The following is a 15,678-nucleotide window of genomic DNA, read 5'->3' on the forward strand; positions in this document are numbered from 1 at the left end:
AATGGGGTTACTTCTGAGTAAACGTATTTTGGGAAGGGCCATAGTTCAGTGGCAGAACAACTGTTTTGCACCCCAGGTTCAGTCCCTGGCATCTCCACATAAGGGCTGGAACTGGAATGCCCAAAATCCTGGAAAGCTGCTTCCAGTCAGTGTAGGCGATAATGCGTAAAATGCACCAGTGCTCTGATTCCAGTAGAAGCTGGCTTCCTATGTAGACAGTAACACTGCTATTTACATCCAATGGTAATGTATTGGTAAGCCTCTTTCCTTCTTTAATTATTTATTTCATTTATAGCCTACCCTTTTCTTCCAGGGAGATCAAAGTGGCATACCTGGTTATCCCCCTCCTCTCACTGAATCCCCACAACCCCCCTTGTGAGGCAGGTTCGGCTGAGAGGCAGTGACTGGCCCAGGGTCATCTAGTGAGCTTCATGGCTGAGTGGGGATTTGAACCCTAGTCTCCCAGGTCCTAGTCTGACCCTGTAATTGGCTTTTTATTGTCCTTGTTGTTTTTATACACCTGCATGGAGTTTAAGATAGCATACATAGTTGTCTACCCCTCCCCGCTTTTACCCACACAAGGATGGGCTGGGAGGTAAGGTAGGCTGAGAGTGAGAGTAAGTCATTGACCCCAGGTCACCAGTGAGTTTCAAGGCCAAATGAGCTATTAGGGACTTCAACTCCCATCAGACCCAGCCACAGCCAGCATAACTTGATGGGAATTAAAGTCAAAATACGTGGTGAAGGCTGCCCTAGTCCTACTCAAGCAGTACATCACTATATATATTTATTCAGCATTCAAATGCCACAATTGGTATTTTAAGATGCCCCATGAAAACAACCAAAATAAAAAGATAAAGCACCGTGTAAGAATTAATTCAGCGCTAGGGAAACCTTACCAGTTGTCAGAAAGGGAAAGGGGAGAGTGTTTCAGAGCACATCTAATATTGCTGTTCTGCTTCAATGGCTTATTCACATGCGCCCAAGCCACAACCTTATTTGCTTTCAGCCGCCCTTTCTCCCTGTTAATCAACGAAAACAACCCCAGTAAACATATCAATGATTTCACCGAATACATCAGAAATTGCAACATGCTACACTCATCGCGCAGGCGCATTCTTTTCAAACAAGTCCGGACATGTTTTGTGCGATCAGAGTCGCAGCGCAATATTTAGCCATAGACTTAGAAATGTAGAGCAGCACACGGGAAATAACTTTCGGGCTTGCGTTGGGCGCCATTTTTTTCGTCTCTCCCGAAAGGGAGGTAAGGGCTGTCTGCAGGGAAACAGGGTTTTCGCGTAGGTGTGATTGGCCAGGCTCCAGCAAAAGGCTGCAGCAATGGACAGGATTTTCTACTTTTCCTAATTCAGGATTTTAGTGGGTCTGCAGGAGTCACTAGCTGCAAGTTAAAGGCTGTTTTGCATAAGTGAGTTTTAGCTGGAAATCTAAATCAGCCCTACCCCACACCAAATAATTTGCACTGTTAATAGGCTACATTGCAAAGCTATCCTAAGCCCCTCTCTGTGCCACAGCAGCCCATCCTGCAAATAGAGAGTAAGTGGACCGTATTGGTACTGTCCTGTTTTAGCATGCGGGTGGGACGCTGTTTTCAAACACACTTAAAATAAAATGTGGATTTCTCCTTTTTTTTTCATTTATGGGCGGCTCTCAGGCCCAGAGGGAGAAAGAGGAAGCCTCAGAAATCTCCAGTATGAAGAGAAAGTCTCCACTCGTTTCTTTTCTGCAAGCACTTCACAGCAAAACTATGGCATAATCTTTCCGGGCATGCGCAAAACGCTCTCTCTTGGCTCAGGCGCAGAACCCTCCCGGAAGCGCCTCCCCACGCGAGCATACGCCTAGACATCCGCGCAGGCGCAGTTGAGCTTTAGGCCATACTACTCTCAGCTCCATGGGGGGGGGCAGAATTTGTTGTTCCTGTTGTTTAAACCGCTTACCCTAGCCTCCTTAACTCTCACATTTTCCTCCAGATTGTCGTTTAACGTGAAGTTTCAATCCTGGTGGGGACCGAAGGCGAGTCGATGAAGGCGGAGTGAAAAGGGAAGAGAGGGCTGAGTGGTACAGCCCACTGACGCGTCAGCTAGTAGGCTGGCCAGTGCGCGCTTCCTTCCTCTCTTTCTTTTTAGTGCCGTCGGCGCCGCCGCCATGAGGTGAGGAGCTGCGGAGTAGTAGGCGGCGGGGGGGGCCTTCAGTCTCCGTGAGGAGTTGGGGGGGGGGAAGGCCGAGGCTCGACGAGTGAAGGAAGGGGAGAGAACAAAAGCCAATAGAGAGGGGCTGTTTTGTTGAGGGCGCGCGACACCGTTACGGAGGGACGGTTGGGAGACGCGGCCTAGTAGCGCGTGAAGGGGGAGGCGGCGGCGGCTGGGGGTTCGAAAGGGGAGGAGCCTCCGCGGCTGCCACGAGGGGCCGGAAGAGCCGAATTGGCGAGTTGGGGGTCCGAAAACGGAGGGAAGCCATTGAGGACCATAGAATGGTAGAGCTGGAAGGGAGGCCCACCCCCCATGGGTCATCTAGTCCAGCCCTTTCTAGTCCAGGGATCGCAACCTTGGCCGATGGCCTCTATACAACTTCCAATGAGAAAGTGAGGAGAGAGGCCGTCACATCGTCCCAGGGAGACCCTTCCCACAGTCGGAACAGCTCCTCCTGCCAGAAAGTCCTTTCTTAATGTTTAGTCGGGAGCATCGCAACAAAAGGAGGGGGGGGGATATTTATTTGTTGCAATTATATCCCATTTTCTTTCCTCCCGAGGAACTGGAAGGTGGTGTTCGTGGCTCCCCTCGTTTAATCCCCACAATCAACCTTGTGGGATGGGTTAGACTGGCAGGCAGTGACTGGTTCACAGGGTCACCCAGTCAGCTTCACAACCAAATAGGGAATTTATTTATATGCTTATTAAATCTGCCTCCCTTTATCTGAAGATCTCAGGGCAGTTCACAACATAAAAATACAAGATAAAAACACAAAATACATAATAAAAGTGAGCAAAATAAAAAAGCAAACCCATAACACCCCCCCACAAACACATTTAAAATGACATACACTGTTAATCAGCCAAAAGCCTGGTTGAAAAGGAATGTTTTTCCCTGGCACCCAAAGATGTATAACGAAGAATTGAACCCTGGCTTCCTAAGTCCAAGTCATGCCACTAACCACTTTACCACACTGGCTCTCAATGCTTCTGCTTCACATGCATTGTTTCCATAAAATTTTTAGCCTTTCTGGAAGATAATCACACCCCCTTCCCCATAGTGCAGATAGTTTTTCATGAGAGGAGAGTGGTACCAGGGTTTGCAGATGGTTGGTGGCTGTTGCTTTACTATCACAATAACCCACTCATGATTCAAAAATGCCTTAATAAATAATACTATTGGATGTTGATATCCTGTACTGTACTTTATCAGTACTGTGTTATGTTAATAAAATGTGCACTGGAGTTATAGGAAGGAGTCCCCATGCAGCAAACCTGTTTTTCCTCTCAGAGTAATTGGGTTAAAATCAGATTAAATTCTCTTTGCAGGAATACAAATAAAATGTCAAATCAAAATCTCAAATTTGATCTTCACTGTTTCTAATCATGGCACTGATTAGAGTGGCAGAGGTGGCACACATTGAATGATTGATCTGACTGAAAGGAGGGTAGTTATATACTCATCAGGGTACTTGACTGGACATATAGACTTAACTTGCTGCGTACCCCAGTATTTCCTGTTTCCCCCCCACTTTGTGCCACCGATACCAAAATTAGTGGGGTCTTTGTGGGGGGAGCCTAGATTAGGTTCCCAGTGTCTAGGCTCATTGCTTAGAGTCCTGTATAGTTTGCTTATTTTAGTTATGCAGATCAGCAGTTAATTTTTGCTACTTTGGAATAACACTCCCATCTAATATCTCCACAAGTCAGGATAACTTCTTTGCTGTTCTGTGAAATCTCTAACCTTGTATTTTTGTCCTCAGTATGCTAAGGCTTCAGAAGAGGCTGGCCTCCAGCGTCCTGCGCTGTGGCAAGAAGAAAGTCTGGTTGGATCCCAATGAGACCAATGAAATTGCAAATGCCAACTCCCGTAAGTGAACATTTGCCATGTCACAGAAGCATATGAGTATGTACAGCTTGCTTACATTGTTGGTACTTCTTGTAGCAGATGCTAGTTTTTGCTGATACAGTGGAACCTCGGTTTCCAAATGCCTCCGTTCTCATACGTTTTGGTTCTCAAACTGAAAACCCAGATGTAAATGCTTCCATTTTGCAACGTTTTTCATAACCTGAATGTGTGACGCAGCTTCCGCTGAGTGCAAGAAGCTCTTGCAACCAATGGGAAGCTGTGCCTCGGTTTTCAAATATTTCAGAAGCCGAACGGGCTTCTGGAATGGATTTCATTCAAGAACCAAGGTACCACTGTAATCAGTTTTGTTTAAAACCATAGCAAACATCTGTTCATAGTGCAAGCCACTAGCTTAGTAGCACTTTCTTACTCTGTTACATAGACCTTCCTTAGCTTACATGTCTTTAGTAAATTCAACAGACCAGAAAATAGACAGTCTGTGAATCAGGTGGATTTTAACTTGGAAACAGAAATGTAGACATTGGCATAAACATAGTTTTGCTTACTTATGTTAAAATAGATTTGCAGGTTCGCCTTGGTGATATTAGTTATTCTTTCTGATTATTGTTTTCTCTTGTCTTCTAGGTCAACAGATCAGGAAACTGATCAAAGATGGCCTGATAATCCGCAAGCCAGTTACCGTCCACTCACGAGCACGGTGCCGGAAAAACACTTTGGCTCGCCGCAAGGGCAGGCACATGGGCATTGGTAAGAGCTGGTTTCCATCAATTTTGAGAATCTCCAATTTAGAGGCAGTTTAGTTTAGGCAGATCTAATGAAACAAGGCATCAGATATCTTTAATTCTACGCTTGGGAGGCTTTTGCAGATATGCAAACATTTTTGAACTCTTAGAATCATTCTGCCTAACATTTTCCTTTGCTTTCCAGGTAAGAGAAAAGGTACAGCCAATGCACGTATGCCTGAGAAGGTTACTTGGATGAGAAGGATGAGGATTTTGAGACGTCTGCTTCGCAGATACAGGGAATCCAAGAAGATTGATCGCCACATGTAAGTCTGGCAAACAAATACATTTGTCAGTTTTGTCACCTGAAGCATCTCTGGCATTTTCTGCCTGTAATGTGGCCAACTTTTTATATGCGTCTATTCCAATGGTGAGAGCCAAATCATGCTAGTTTATGGAAGGCTTACTGAATAGTGTGCTAGGTTTCAGAGTTCATTTAAATTGGATTTAAGGATTATGGAGCCCACATACTTGATGACAAGGCAAAGCCACTTACAGTATGTCTAGGGGACGCTGCTTTCTGTTAAGGCGTTAATATTTATTCAGAGCTATGGAGTGCCATACTCAGCCCTTGCTGTTTCTGCCATCTTTTCCAGGTACCACAGCTTGTACTTGAAGGTGAAAGGTAACGTGTTCAAAAACAAGCGGATCCTGATGGAGCACATCCACAAGCTGAAGGCAGACAAGGCTCGCAAGAAGCTTCTGGCGTAAGTGTTTTCTCATTTTGCTACTGGACACTTGCTTCCTTTGAGTAAAGTCATTTCCCTCCTTTGCTCTCCTCCCTGAATAAAGTCCTGTTCTTGGCATAGCAGTACTAAAATTCTTAAGGTAGCAATAAAAAGGTGTTGCGGGCTGAAGAATGAGAGGTATAGCACAAACTCCACAAGTAATCAACTTACAGTGGTGAGTCATCTGAGGTATTGAGAGTTCGCTCTCTTTACTCTTCTGTTACTTGCCATGAGGCTTCCGTTGAAGGGGTTCGTTCATCTTGATTGTCTGGCTCCATCACTGAGTTGGGAAGTGATGTTTCATTGTTCCCTCCAAGTTAATTCACTAATTGGCTTTTTAGTGTAAGTTGGCAGCAGTGACAAAGTACTCTCTATGGGGAAATGTTTGGTTAGTAGACAGGATAAAAATGCTCCAAAAATAAATTTAAACTACCACAAAGTTATCAAGGTAGCTTGCACTCTATATTAAAAACAATGAAATAGGCAACAATAGTTGTTAGGGAGGGGACAAAAGTTCTCTTCAAATGTTCCAGCTGTCAGACTGCAGACAAATCTGAAATCTGGATTCATATACATACTCGGTGAATTTGGCTACAGCAATGAAGTGAATCTGTTGTTGCTGTGCTTTTCACTGGCCTTCCTTTGCTTTTCAGCGACCAGGCTGAAGCCCGTAGGTCCAAGACCAAGGAGGCCCGTAAGCGCCGTGAAGAACGCCTGCAAGCCAAGAAGGAAGAGATCATCAAGACCCTGTCCAAGGAGGAAGAAACTAAGAAATAACTTCTGCCTTTCTGTGTACATAGTGCTCAAAGGGTATCTAATAAATCTCTTAACAACACATCTGTGTCTAGTAGCTTTTCCTAGATAAGTGGGAGGGTGATCTTAGAATAAATGCCCATGGGGGGGGGTAGTAACATGGCAGCTTGGCCTAAATCTTTGTCCACAAAGCTTGTACAATTACTCAAGGTGGGTTGGTTGAAATATTTCTGTAAGTTGGTTTCTAATTTTCTGTTTCATGTTTCCCGAACAAGTGTGCATGCTCATTATTTGCTAACAATTAAACCTTGTTGGTTTCAAACTAGAGGCTTTACTCTAGTAATGCAGCTCGTGTGCCTTATGCGCTACATAATTTATATCTGCTTTAGGGGAGAGTAGTTATAGTTTCAGATGATTTCCTATACACTTGTTGGGACACTAAAGCCCTATGTGCTGGCCTTGCTCCCCCACTTCCACCACCCTCCATGAGTTAGGTAAGGTATGTATGGGGAGGCTGCTGTAGGTGTGTGAGCTCCCTATATGATTTAGAACCCTGCATGATCAGTGCTCTAAATTGTGTAGGGAACTTGGACATATTGAGCAGGCTCCCTGTTTCATGCCTTACCAGCAACACCTGCAGAGTGCTAGGACTCTGTACCAGTGAAGTGACCAGGATGGTGGAGAGAACCAAGCCTGTTTCTGAGTGCTCCACACAGCAAGAATTGAATGCCTGAATAGGGCCTCAAGCAAGCTTACCTGATTTGAAGGTGCAAGTACTAAAAACTTAAAAGAAAGCAAGGATGGATCTGTATTGGGCATAACAGCCTCTCTTGGGTAGGAAGCCAAAGATTCAGTTTTAAGGATAAACTTGGTACAACATTCAAATATTAAAAAAACTGATATCTGATCTTCCTTTATTTTTTTAAAAAATATTGATCCACACCACATGTGCTTTGTGGTGGTGACGTTACTGTTAGTTGATATAATAGATCACTTCTGCAACATGCAGCATTGATTTTACGTTTCTGGCTGCCTGACTTGCAGAAGCTGACATGGGGATATTTTATAGCCCTGTAGGTACTTACACATTTAGAAATTGCAGGCATTGTATTGAATTGGACCACCAGGGCTCCAATAAAATGCAGTTTTTACTTTGAACTGATGCTTTCAGCATTTGAGATTCAGAGAAGCTAAAATAATGAAGTATACTAATCCTTTTTCAGCTTTCTACCTTCAGAGAACCCTTTGCTCTCTGGCTTCTCTTTTCAAGGAGCCCCTGCTATGCATACTCCACATATTCTACAATAAATACTCAAGTTTGTGAGATTGTTAGACTTGTTGCCTTATATGAATTAAGTGAAGCTGAATTCAATCCCCTGCAGCTGTATATTGGAGGGAAAGAGCAATAATAGCAGGCAAGCTGTCTTTCATAGGAAAGAGTATGTCATCAGTCTCATTAAGAAATGTCTGCTAGGCTGCTCAGATACCCCAGGGTTCACAACAACACTTATAAACTTAACCAAAAATGTGTTACAGAGCAACAGACAGGCAAGCTTAGCCCGTGATGCAGGAGGCTACTTGTTTGTTTGTTTTTTAAAACAGCTTTCAAATTCAGAAATGTCCAGCCGGTGGACAAAACAGTTAAAAAACCATAAACAATAAAAGCAATACAAGTGGTAATATGAAACAGCTGCACATTTATGTTTGGAAAGGAAGCTTATTAATTAGTCTTTAAGCTATCATACAGTGTTCTTGAAGCACCGTGTGTTTAAGATCTGTTTCTGTTACCGCTTGTTTCAGTGGGAAGAGAAGGGCTTGGGTTTACATTGCAAAATAAGACAACACTAGATGGGAATGTGCAGCTTCTGAAATGGCATTTAAAATGGGAATAAAGCAGTTTGAAACGTACTACTATCAGTTTCTAAATCCCTGTTCACGTATGAAATGACCCTTAGGCTGAGAGATACTGACTATCCCAACTTTCCTGGCAGTGTTTGTGTGAGGTTAATGTGGGATACCACCCTGATGTCCTTGTAGGAAGGGTGGGATTAAGTTGTGATAATGAATGAAAGATAAATTGATGGAATATATGGTAGTGGCTCAGTGAAGGTATCTTTAGCCAGTTACTGCATGATGTGGCCTGGTGGTCAATGGGAATGCAGCTGCACAGAGGGTGCTGTGTCAGTTTCCGGCAGGGAAAATGGGAAGTGTGAATCTGTTTATTTGGAACTTCTAAAACATCCATTGCACGTCTCTCTCTCCCCGCCCCCGCCCCCCACGCATTAACAATTCCAGCACATGTTAACACAAAACAATGACCAGCAGGAATTTCAATAAGCCAAAGAATCCAATTAACTCAACTCAATTAGGTTGTGAATTTTAATTCCCAAGGATGACTTTCAAAATGTACATTGTACAAGTTTCGCTTTAGGCTTGATTCTGACATCGGCAGTTCAACCTTCATAGCCAAGGTTAATTTCACAAGCATCAAATGTGAAATCAAGTTTTGTTTGGGTCCAGAGGTGTGCCATATTGAAAGGTAGCCCTTTGCCCATCCATTTTGGTTGACATTCAAACTGCAGGCCTTCCTCCCCCTCTGCTGCATGTATTAGTTGAGGCAATCTGGGTACCTGTAATAACCAGAAACTAACATGATCCCATCTGCCAAGTGTTGTCTGTTAATTACCTAATTAATCCCAACATAGACTAAGAAGATCAAGACAATTAACCCCTGGCATGAATGAGGGGGCAAAGGTGTATTCTGCATGACTAATGTGGGGAAGGAGGGCAGGTTTCTTGGCTACTAGGCTAGTCACTCAGAGAAGTGATAGCTGTTGCGCACCCTGTATTTCAGAACAAGAAATACTTTGCAAATCAAATGCTTCTCTTTGCAACTGGCCTGTGAGGTAGCAGACCCTCCAAGTGTCCCTGTTTTCCAGGCACATTCCTGGATTTACTGAAGCCATCCTAGTTCCTGATATGATCCCAGAATGTCCCGCTTTTCCTTAGGATGTCCCTATTTTCATCAGAAGGTATGGAATTATGCAACCCCTGAGCCAAGGAGATAAGTGACTATACAACCTTTAGAAGACATCTGAAGGCAGCCCTGTATAGGGACTTTAAAAAATAACTTTTATTTTTTTTAATATACCCTGGAAGCCTCCCAGAGTGGCTGGGGCAACCCAGTCAGATGGGGTGGGGTATAAATAAAAACATGATGATGGAAAAAGACATCCCTATTTTCATCGTAGAAATGTTGGAGGGTATGAGGTGGGCCACTATGATTTCCCTCTTTTCTGGGCAAAGAAACAGAAAATTAGAAATGTCAACTTTGCCTGAGCAGCACCTGCTGAACCCACAGTTGTGTGCCAAAGACAAAGGCTTGCTAATGCCAAAGGCAATCAACAACGTAATAGGCCTAACAGCTGAAGCAATGATTACAAAAAAAAAAAAAACAACTGTTAAAAGGGAATCCTTGTTAAACATCAGTGGATCTCCAGTAAGAGAAATAATAGCTGATGGGGTTCCCTAGAACAGTTTTCCCTGCCTGTGCATCACAGCCTGCAAGTAGGTCATGGGCTTTATATGTAAGCCCAACATAATTACTGCTTTTTAAGTGACACGATGAATACCTCTTTAACAACTTTTCATTTCGTTGGCATGTTACAATGCTGTGCTGACAGTTCTAACCGAATATCAGAAATTCGAGTCCTACATTTTAACACTTGGGAATTGCTCTCTGGTGGCAGATCCGGTGACAGTTGTTATAATTTCATTTATTTATATCCCTTGGGTGCTGCAAGCGGTGGTTATAAAATAGGCAAACCCGGCAGCTAAAATGTGTGAAACAGAGAGCAGGCTGCTGAAGAGCTAAGATCCGAAATCCATGTGACGATAAAACTAATGGGTCACAATTCCAGGGGAATTTGGACTTGTGGGTCACCATACCAAAAAGGTTGGGAAGCACTGCCCTAAAAAACAGCTTGCCTGAAACTCATTATTGTCTCCTGCGTGTGTGTGTCATGTTCCTGTAGAAGAATGGTGAGGCCTGACAAGAGTTGGTCAGTGTCCTCTGCAAATTGAAGCTTCGCTTGAAGTGACATCATCAACCTGCATATGGGCTATGGACAACAGGTGACAGGCCTCACAAGGCCGAAAGCCCCTTCATACAAATGCATTCCTTGCACAAAGAACACTGGGTATCAGGGGAAGCAAAAACTCTTCTCCGTGATGCATAATTTTCTACGTGCAGCAGATGTTTTTGCATTTTTGCATTCAGGCTTTGTGAGTCCCCTTCACCTGCAGCTGCAGATCTCAGGCACTGGCTTTCTACTTCAGTGTTGGATATAGGATGCTGGTGGTCTTCAGTCTGTGATCTCACATTCTTAAACTTTCAGGTTTGGAGCATAACTTTTTTTCTTCTTTACCCTTTTGGTCTTGAATCTGGTGGTTTCTTACCCCTGACCGCCCGCCCCCACCCCGGCCAAACCATGCTTTTCAGCATCTGCATAAAACTGCTGTGAGGATTTGGAGCAAGGCATAACCAGAATTCTGATCACACAGAGCCTTCTTGGGGGTGGCACTCATTGATGGAAAGCAGCTCACCTGGCACCTACATAATTAACTTTTTGAGGCCCAAGGTTTTGATTTCTGGGCTTTAAAATGGGTGGAGAACGTTCATTTGGGGGTAATCTGTCGGGGGTAATCTGTTGGGGCCCAGAGCCAAAAGTACATGAGACACCTCCTCTCTCTCTCTCTCTCTCTCTCTCTCTCTCTCTCTCTCTCTCTCTCTCTGGTTCTCTTCCCCTCCCTTTGCTACCTACATGAAATCAGACCAACGACTGCAAGTTGCCCAGCCCTGTTTTTTTAAAAAAAGACCCAAACAAAAACACACACATTGAATTGACTGTATACAGTATTCTCTGATGTTTTCTTTTTTATTGTAGTTTTCCAGAATGGCTTTTTATTTAAGCCTGAATGTTAATTGTGAGTTCATTGGGGCTTACTCCCTGGTAACTGGGTAGATGATTGCAGCCTTTGCTCTCACCCTTGTCGTTCCCCTTAGGAAGCAGAAGAGGGCAGCAGAAAACCACAATTCTTTTCCTTTCTGGGTAAGGAATTGCTCTTAACTTGCAACTAGCGTTAAAAATGTTGCATGCAAGGTTCTGGGTGACACAGAACTCTTCTCTAGGTGCAAGTGCCTATCAATTTCATTTTTTTGAAAAAGAAAATACTTAAATTTATTTAGTGCTTTTAAGTATTTGAAACATTTTATGTACATTACCTTTTGAAATCCATAGAACAACCTTGCAGGGCCTGGTACTCTGGATTCTCTCTGAGCTTCAGGCCCAAGAGGGGTCTGAGATATCTCCTTGTTGCCACCTTTTTGACTGATACGCCTCCTGGTGCCTCTCCCCTCACGCTAACCACAACTGCCCTCACGCTAACCACAACTGATGGTTAGTGAATGTTTAGACAACGGGCTTAATGGTAATGGAGGGTGGGGTTGGGAGCCACCCTTAAGATGGTAATGTGCTTCAAAATGGGGCAAGCCAGCTGTTGGCAGGATGAATCACATGTCCAGAAATGAGGCAATGGGAGCTGGAGCTGAGGGGTGAGCAAGCAGGGGCAGGTGACTGCACTTTGAATGAATGAATGAATGAATGAATGAATGAATGACAGGGGGAGGAAAACGAAGGTAGAGGGGATGGATGGGTTATAAAAAGTGGAGCTAGAGAAAGAGATGGGAGGGATGCAAAAGATTTAAGATGGGGGCCAAGAGGGAGAAAGGGAGAGAGACCAAAGAGTGAGGGACGTGAGACAGAAACTGAGGTGGGGAAGAACATTTGTGTTGTCAACTCATTTGTGTTGACCAGGGCCCAAGACTTCAGCCTCGATGGCACCACCGCCAGTCACTTTCTGACCTCTTCCTTCCTTGCGCTTCCCTTCGCTCTCTGTCGATTAGTGACTCTGCGAGTCCCCTTTTGGGAGTGCATTTCGCAATCTTACAATGCTTCCAAGCCATATCCCAGTCGGCATTTGGAACTCCCACCTCCTTCCCATCCATAGCTATTAGGTTCCAACTAGTCCTCTCTTCTCCCCTCCCCTCCCCAACTTCTATTGGCAGGGAAGCCCAGGGACAACTGCTTGAGCGCCAAGCCAAAAACGCCACTGTGACAAAAGATGTTTCCCTAATAAATCACCTGCTCTTTATTATACCTCCGCCAAAGAGTGACAAGGACAGTCTGCACCCTTCCCTGGGAGAGATGGCGGAGCTGGGATGCACCACATGACTTCCAGTCGCCAGTTCAGGAAAGGGCAGAAATGAGACATTCAGACACAAAGTATGCAACACAAGGTCTGCTCTTCTCTTGAATAAATAAAAGAGATTTAAAAAACTGGCTGGAGCATTTTTTAATGGTCCTTTCGCAGCCTTTCTTCACCTATCTTCCCATACCATTCCACCTCTCCCTCGCCTGTCTCTTTCTCTTCCACCCATCTGCATCTCTGACTAGCTTACCTCTAAATGAGGAACATAGAAATTTGCTCTTAGATCAGGCATAGGCAAACTCGGCCCTCCAGGTGTTTTGGGACTACAAGTCCCATCATCCCTAGCTAGCAGGGCCAGTGGTCAGGGATGATGGGGATTGTAGTCTCAAAACATCTGGAGGGCAGAGTTTGCCTATGCCTGTCTTAGATAGAGTTAAACCAGTAGTCAATCTAGCTCAAATATTGCCTTCTCTTGCTGGCAGCAGTGCTTCAGAGTTTCAGACCAGGGACTCTCTCCCAGCCCAATCTAGAGAATCCAGAAATTGGCCAGGGGACTTTATGTATGCAGAGCACAAATATTCTACCACTGAGCTGTGGCTCTTCGTCTTTCTTTCTCTCCCACTTACCTTCCCCTTGACACATGCAATTTTGATGGGGCGAGGATTCTGACCCCTTGTCCATCCCAGCTCAATTATTCTATCAGGATGCTGTTGCTTACATTATCAGGGGTAGGTGGGCTGAATGGCCTTTTAGGTCCCTGCAGCCCCTGTGGGTTCTATGATTCATTGTGCAATACAATACTAGACAGATCCATAAAGCTATTGGAGAAATGCATTCTCATTTTTATAAAATCCCCCTCCCCCTTTGTGGCCTTTTTATTTAGCTCTTTGAGGTGCCGTCTACCTCTAAGTCCTGGATCACACACACACACACACACACACACACACACACACACATAAACACACTTTTATTTTTTTACAAAAGCATTGAGTCATTCTCTCAATACAGTTCTGTACATCCACTTTTAACTATAAAAAATCCACTTCTGACTATATATTTCTCCCCGTCCCTTTTGATCTGGCAAGCCCTGAGCCCCAGAAGATTGGCTTTAGGCATTTTGGCACACAGCTCCAGTGGATGTGCTGACGGGCTATTAATAGACAGAAATCGGGCTGACAGCGTCTCAATCCGTGACCTGCCCCCTGGAGTGGGACACACTGCGGCAAAGAGACCTGCAGTTCATCGCAGTGAAGCGTGCAGCTTTTGCTGCTGCTCTGTCCTGTCCTCTCCATGTCGTGTAAGCACCCAAACCTGCCACCCCTTGTTTTCTGCACCACTTTTCATGGAGCTCAGCAAGCTGGAGCACAGACAAAAAATGCTCTTATTCTTAAGTGATGGACCCCTCCCTCCCTCCTTCCAGCGGGAGCTTGCCACTGACACTTTCCCTGCGATTCTCCCCAGCCTTCCTCTCTGAGGCTATAGTTTTCTTGCTAGAGTTTCCCAAGGACGAAGCTGACACTGGCTGACGTTAATCAGAATGGTTTGCATAACAAAAGGCAAGGAGAAGGAAAAAGGAGAAAAGGGGAAAAAACACCCAGCAAAATTGATTTGTTTCAGAGCACTCATGATTCACTTTCGAGAATGTCTGGCAATAGATATGGGCCCTTTCCCAGGGCATAGGAAAAGGTTACAAAGCCAGGTTGTAGCTTTTAATCCAGGGTTGGTAAGGCTCCAGGCTTGTCTGTTTGGAACCCCAAGATCTACTGACCAGCCTCTGGTGCAAAAGTCAGATAGTTGGAACGCAAGAACCGAGTGCCTCTCTGAGCACATTCTGAACCTGGGAGTTTTTCCTTTTGGTCCCAGAACAGAACAGAACTCACAGTCATTTCACATAAAAGTCTGTTCCTGTTTAGGTGTCTTCATGTGGGTGGCGCTGTGGTCTAAACCACCAAGCCTGCTGGGCTTGCCAATTGGAAAGTTGGAGGTTGGAATCCGCATGATGGGGTGAGCTCCCGTTGCTCTGTCCCTGCTCCTGCCATCCTAGCAGTTCGAAAGCACACCAGTGCAAGTAGATAAATAGGTATCACTGCAGCGGGAAGGTAAACGGTGTTTCCGTGCGCTCTGGTTTCCATCACAGTGTTCTGTTGTGCCAGAAGCGATTTAGTCATGCTGGCCACATGACCCAGAAAGCTGTCTGTGGACAAACTTGGCCTGAAAGCGAGATGAGCACCGCAACCCCATAGTCGCCTTTGACTGAACTTAACCATCCAGGGGTCCTTTACCTTTTACCTTATTCATCTCAGCCACCTAATTTAGGTAGGGATAAAGTAACCTTGTTGTTGCAATCGTTAAACAACTGAGAGTCAGAAACTCTTGTGATCTACTGCGAATCTCCCAGAGATCTACCAGTAAACCTGGATCTAACTTAAGAATGTTAGAAGAGCCTTCTCGACCAGGCCAGTGGCCCATCTACCCCAGAATCCTATTCTCACAGTGGCCAACCAAATGCTCATGGGATGTACACGAGAAGAACCTCAGCACAAGATCACTCTTCCTTCCTGTGGTATCCAGCAACAGTTCTCAGAAGCATACCAAATCCAACTGTGAAGACAGAGCATATCCTTCAACATTTATCCAATGAAAATAGGGACATCCTATTCCATAATAATAATATTTGTTATTTACACCCCATCCTTCTGACTGGGTTGCCCCAGCCACTCTGGGCAGCTTCCAACATATATAAAACCATAATAAAACATTAAACTTCCCTTTACAGGGCTGCTTTCAGATCTCTTCTAAAGCTTTTCTCGTTACTTACCTCCTTGGATCAGGTGTCACATGCCCTCCAATATTTCTCTGATGAAAATAGGAACGTCCTAAGCAAAAGCTGAATCAAATCAGAAAGCGGGATGGCTTCTGTAAATCCGGGACTCTCCCTGGAAAATAGGGACATGTGGAGGGTCTGGCATAGCTTCCATTGTCGCTAGTGCTGCTGATATCCTCCATGAATTTGTTGAATCCTCTTTGAAAGCCTCCTAAGCTGGTGGACATTACCTGCCTCCTGCAGGA

At 44.7% G+C, this 15,678-nt stretch overlaps 1 protein-coding gene across 1 annotated transcript; it reads left to right on the forward strand.

Annotated features, from left to right (window-relative positions):
* Window positions 1–2,023: 2,023 nt before the first annotated feature.
* RPL19 (ribosomal protein L19) lies at window positions 2,024–6,421 on the forward strand. Its single transcript, XM_083708576.1, has 6 exons — window positions 2,024–2,168; window positions 3,970–4,076; window positions 4,701–4,823; window positions 5,004–5,124; window positions 5,455–5,565; window positions 6,240–6,421. The coding sequence occupies exons 1-6, from the start codon at window positions 2,164–2,166 to the stop codon at window positions 6,361–6,363; spliced, it is 591 nt and encodes a 196-aa protein (XP_083564702.1). The 5' UTR covers window positions 2,024–2,163; the 3' UTR covers window positions 6,364–6,421.
* The last annotated feature ends 9,257 nt before the right edge of the window (window positions 6,422–15,678 follow it).

The sequence above is a fragment of the Podarcis gaigeae genome, assembly GCF_964106915.1.
Source record: "Podarcis gaigeae genome assembly, chromosome: 13".
Taxonomy (NCBI): Eukaryota; Metazoa; Chordata; class Lepidosauria; order Squamata; family Lacertidae; genus Podarcis; species Podarcis gaigeae.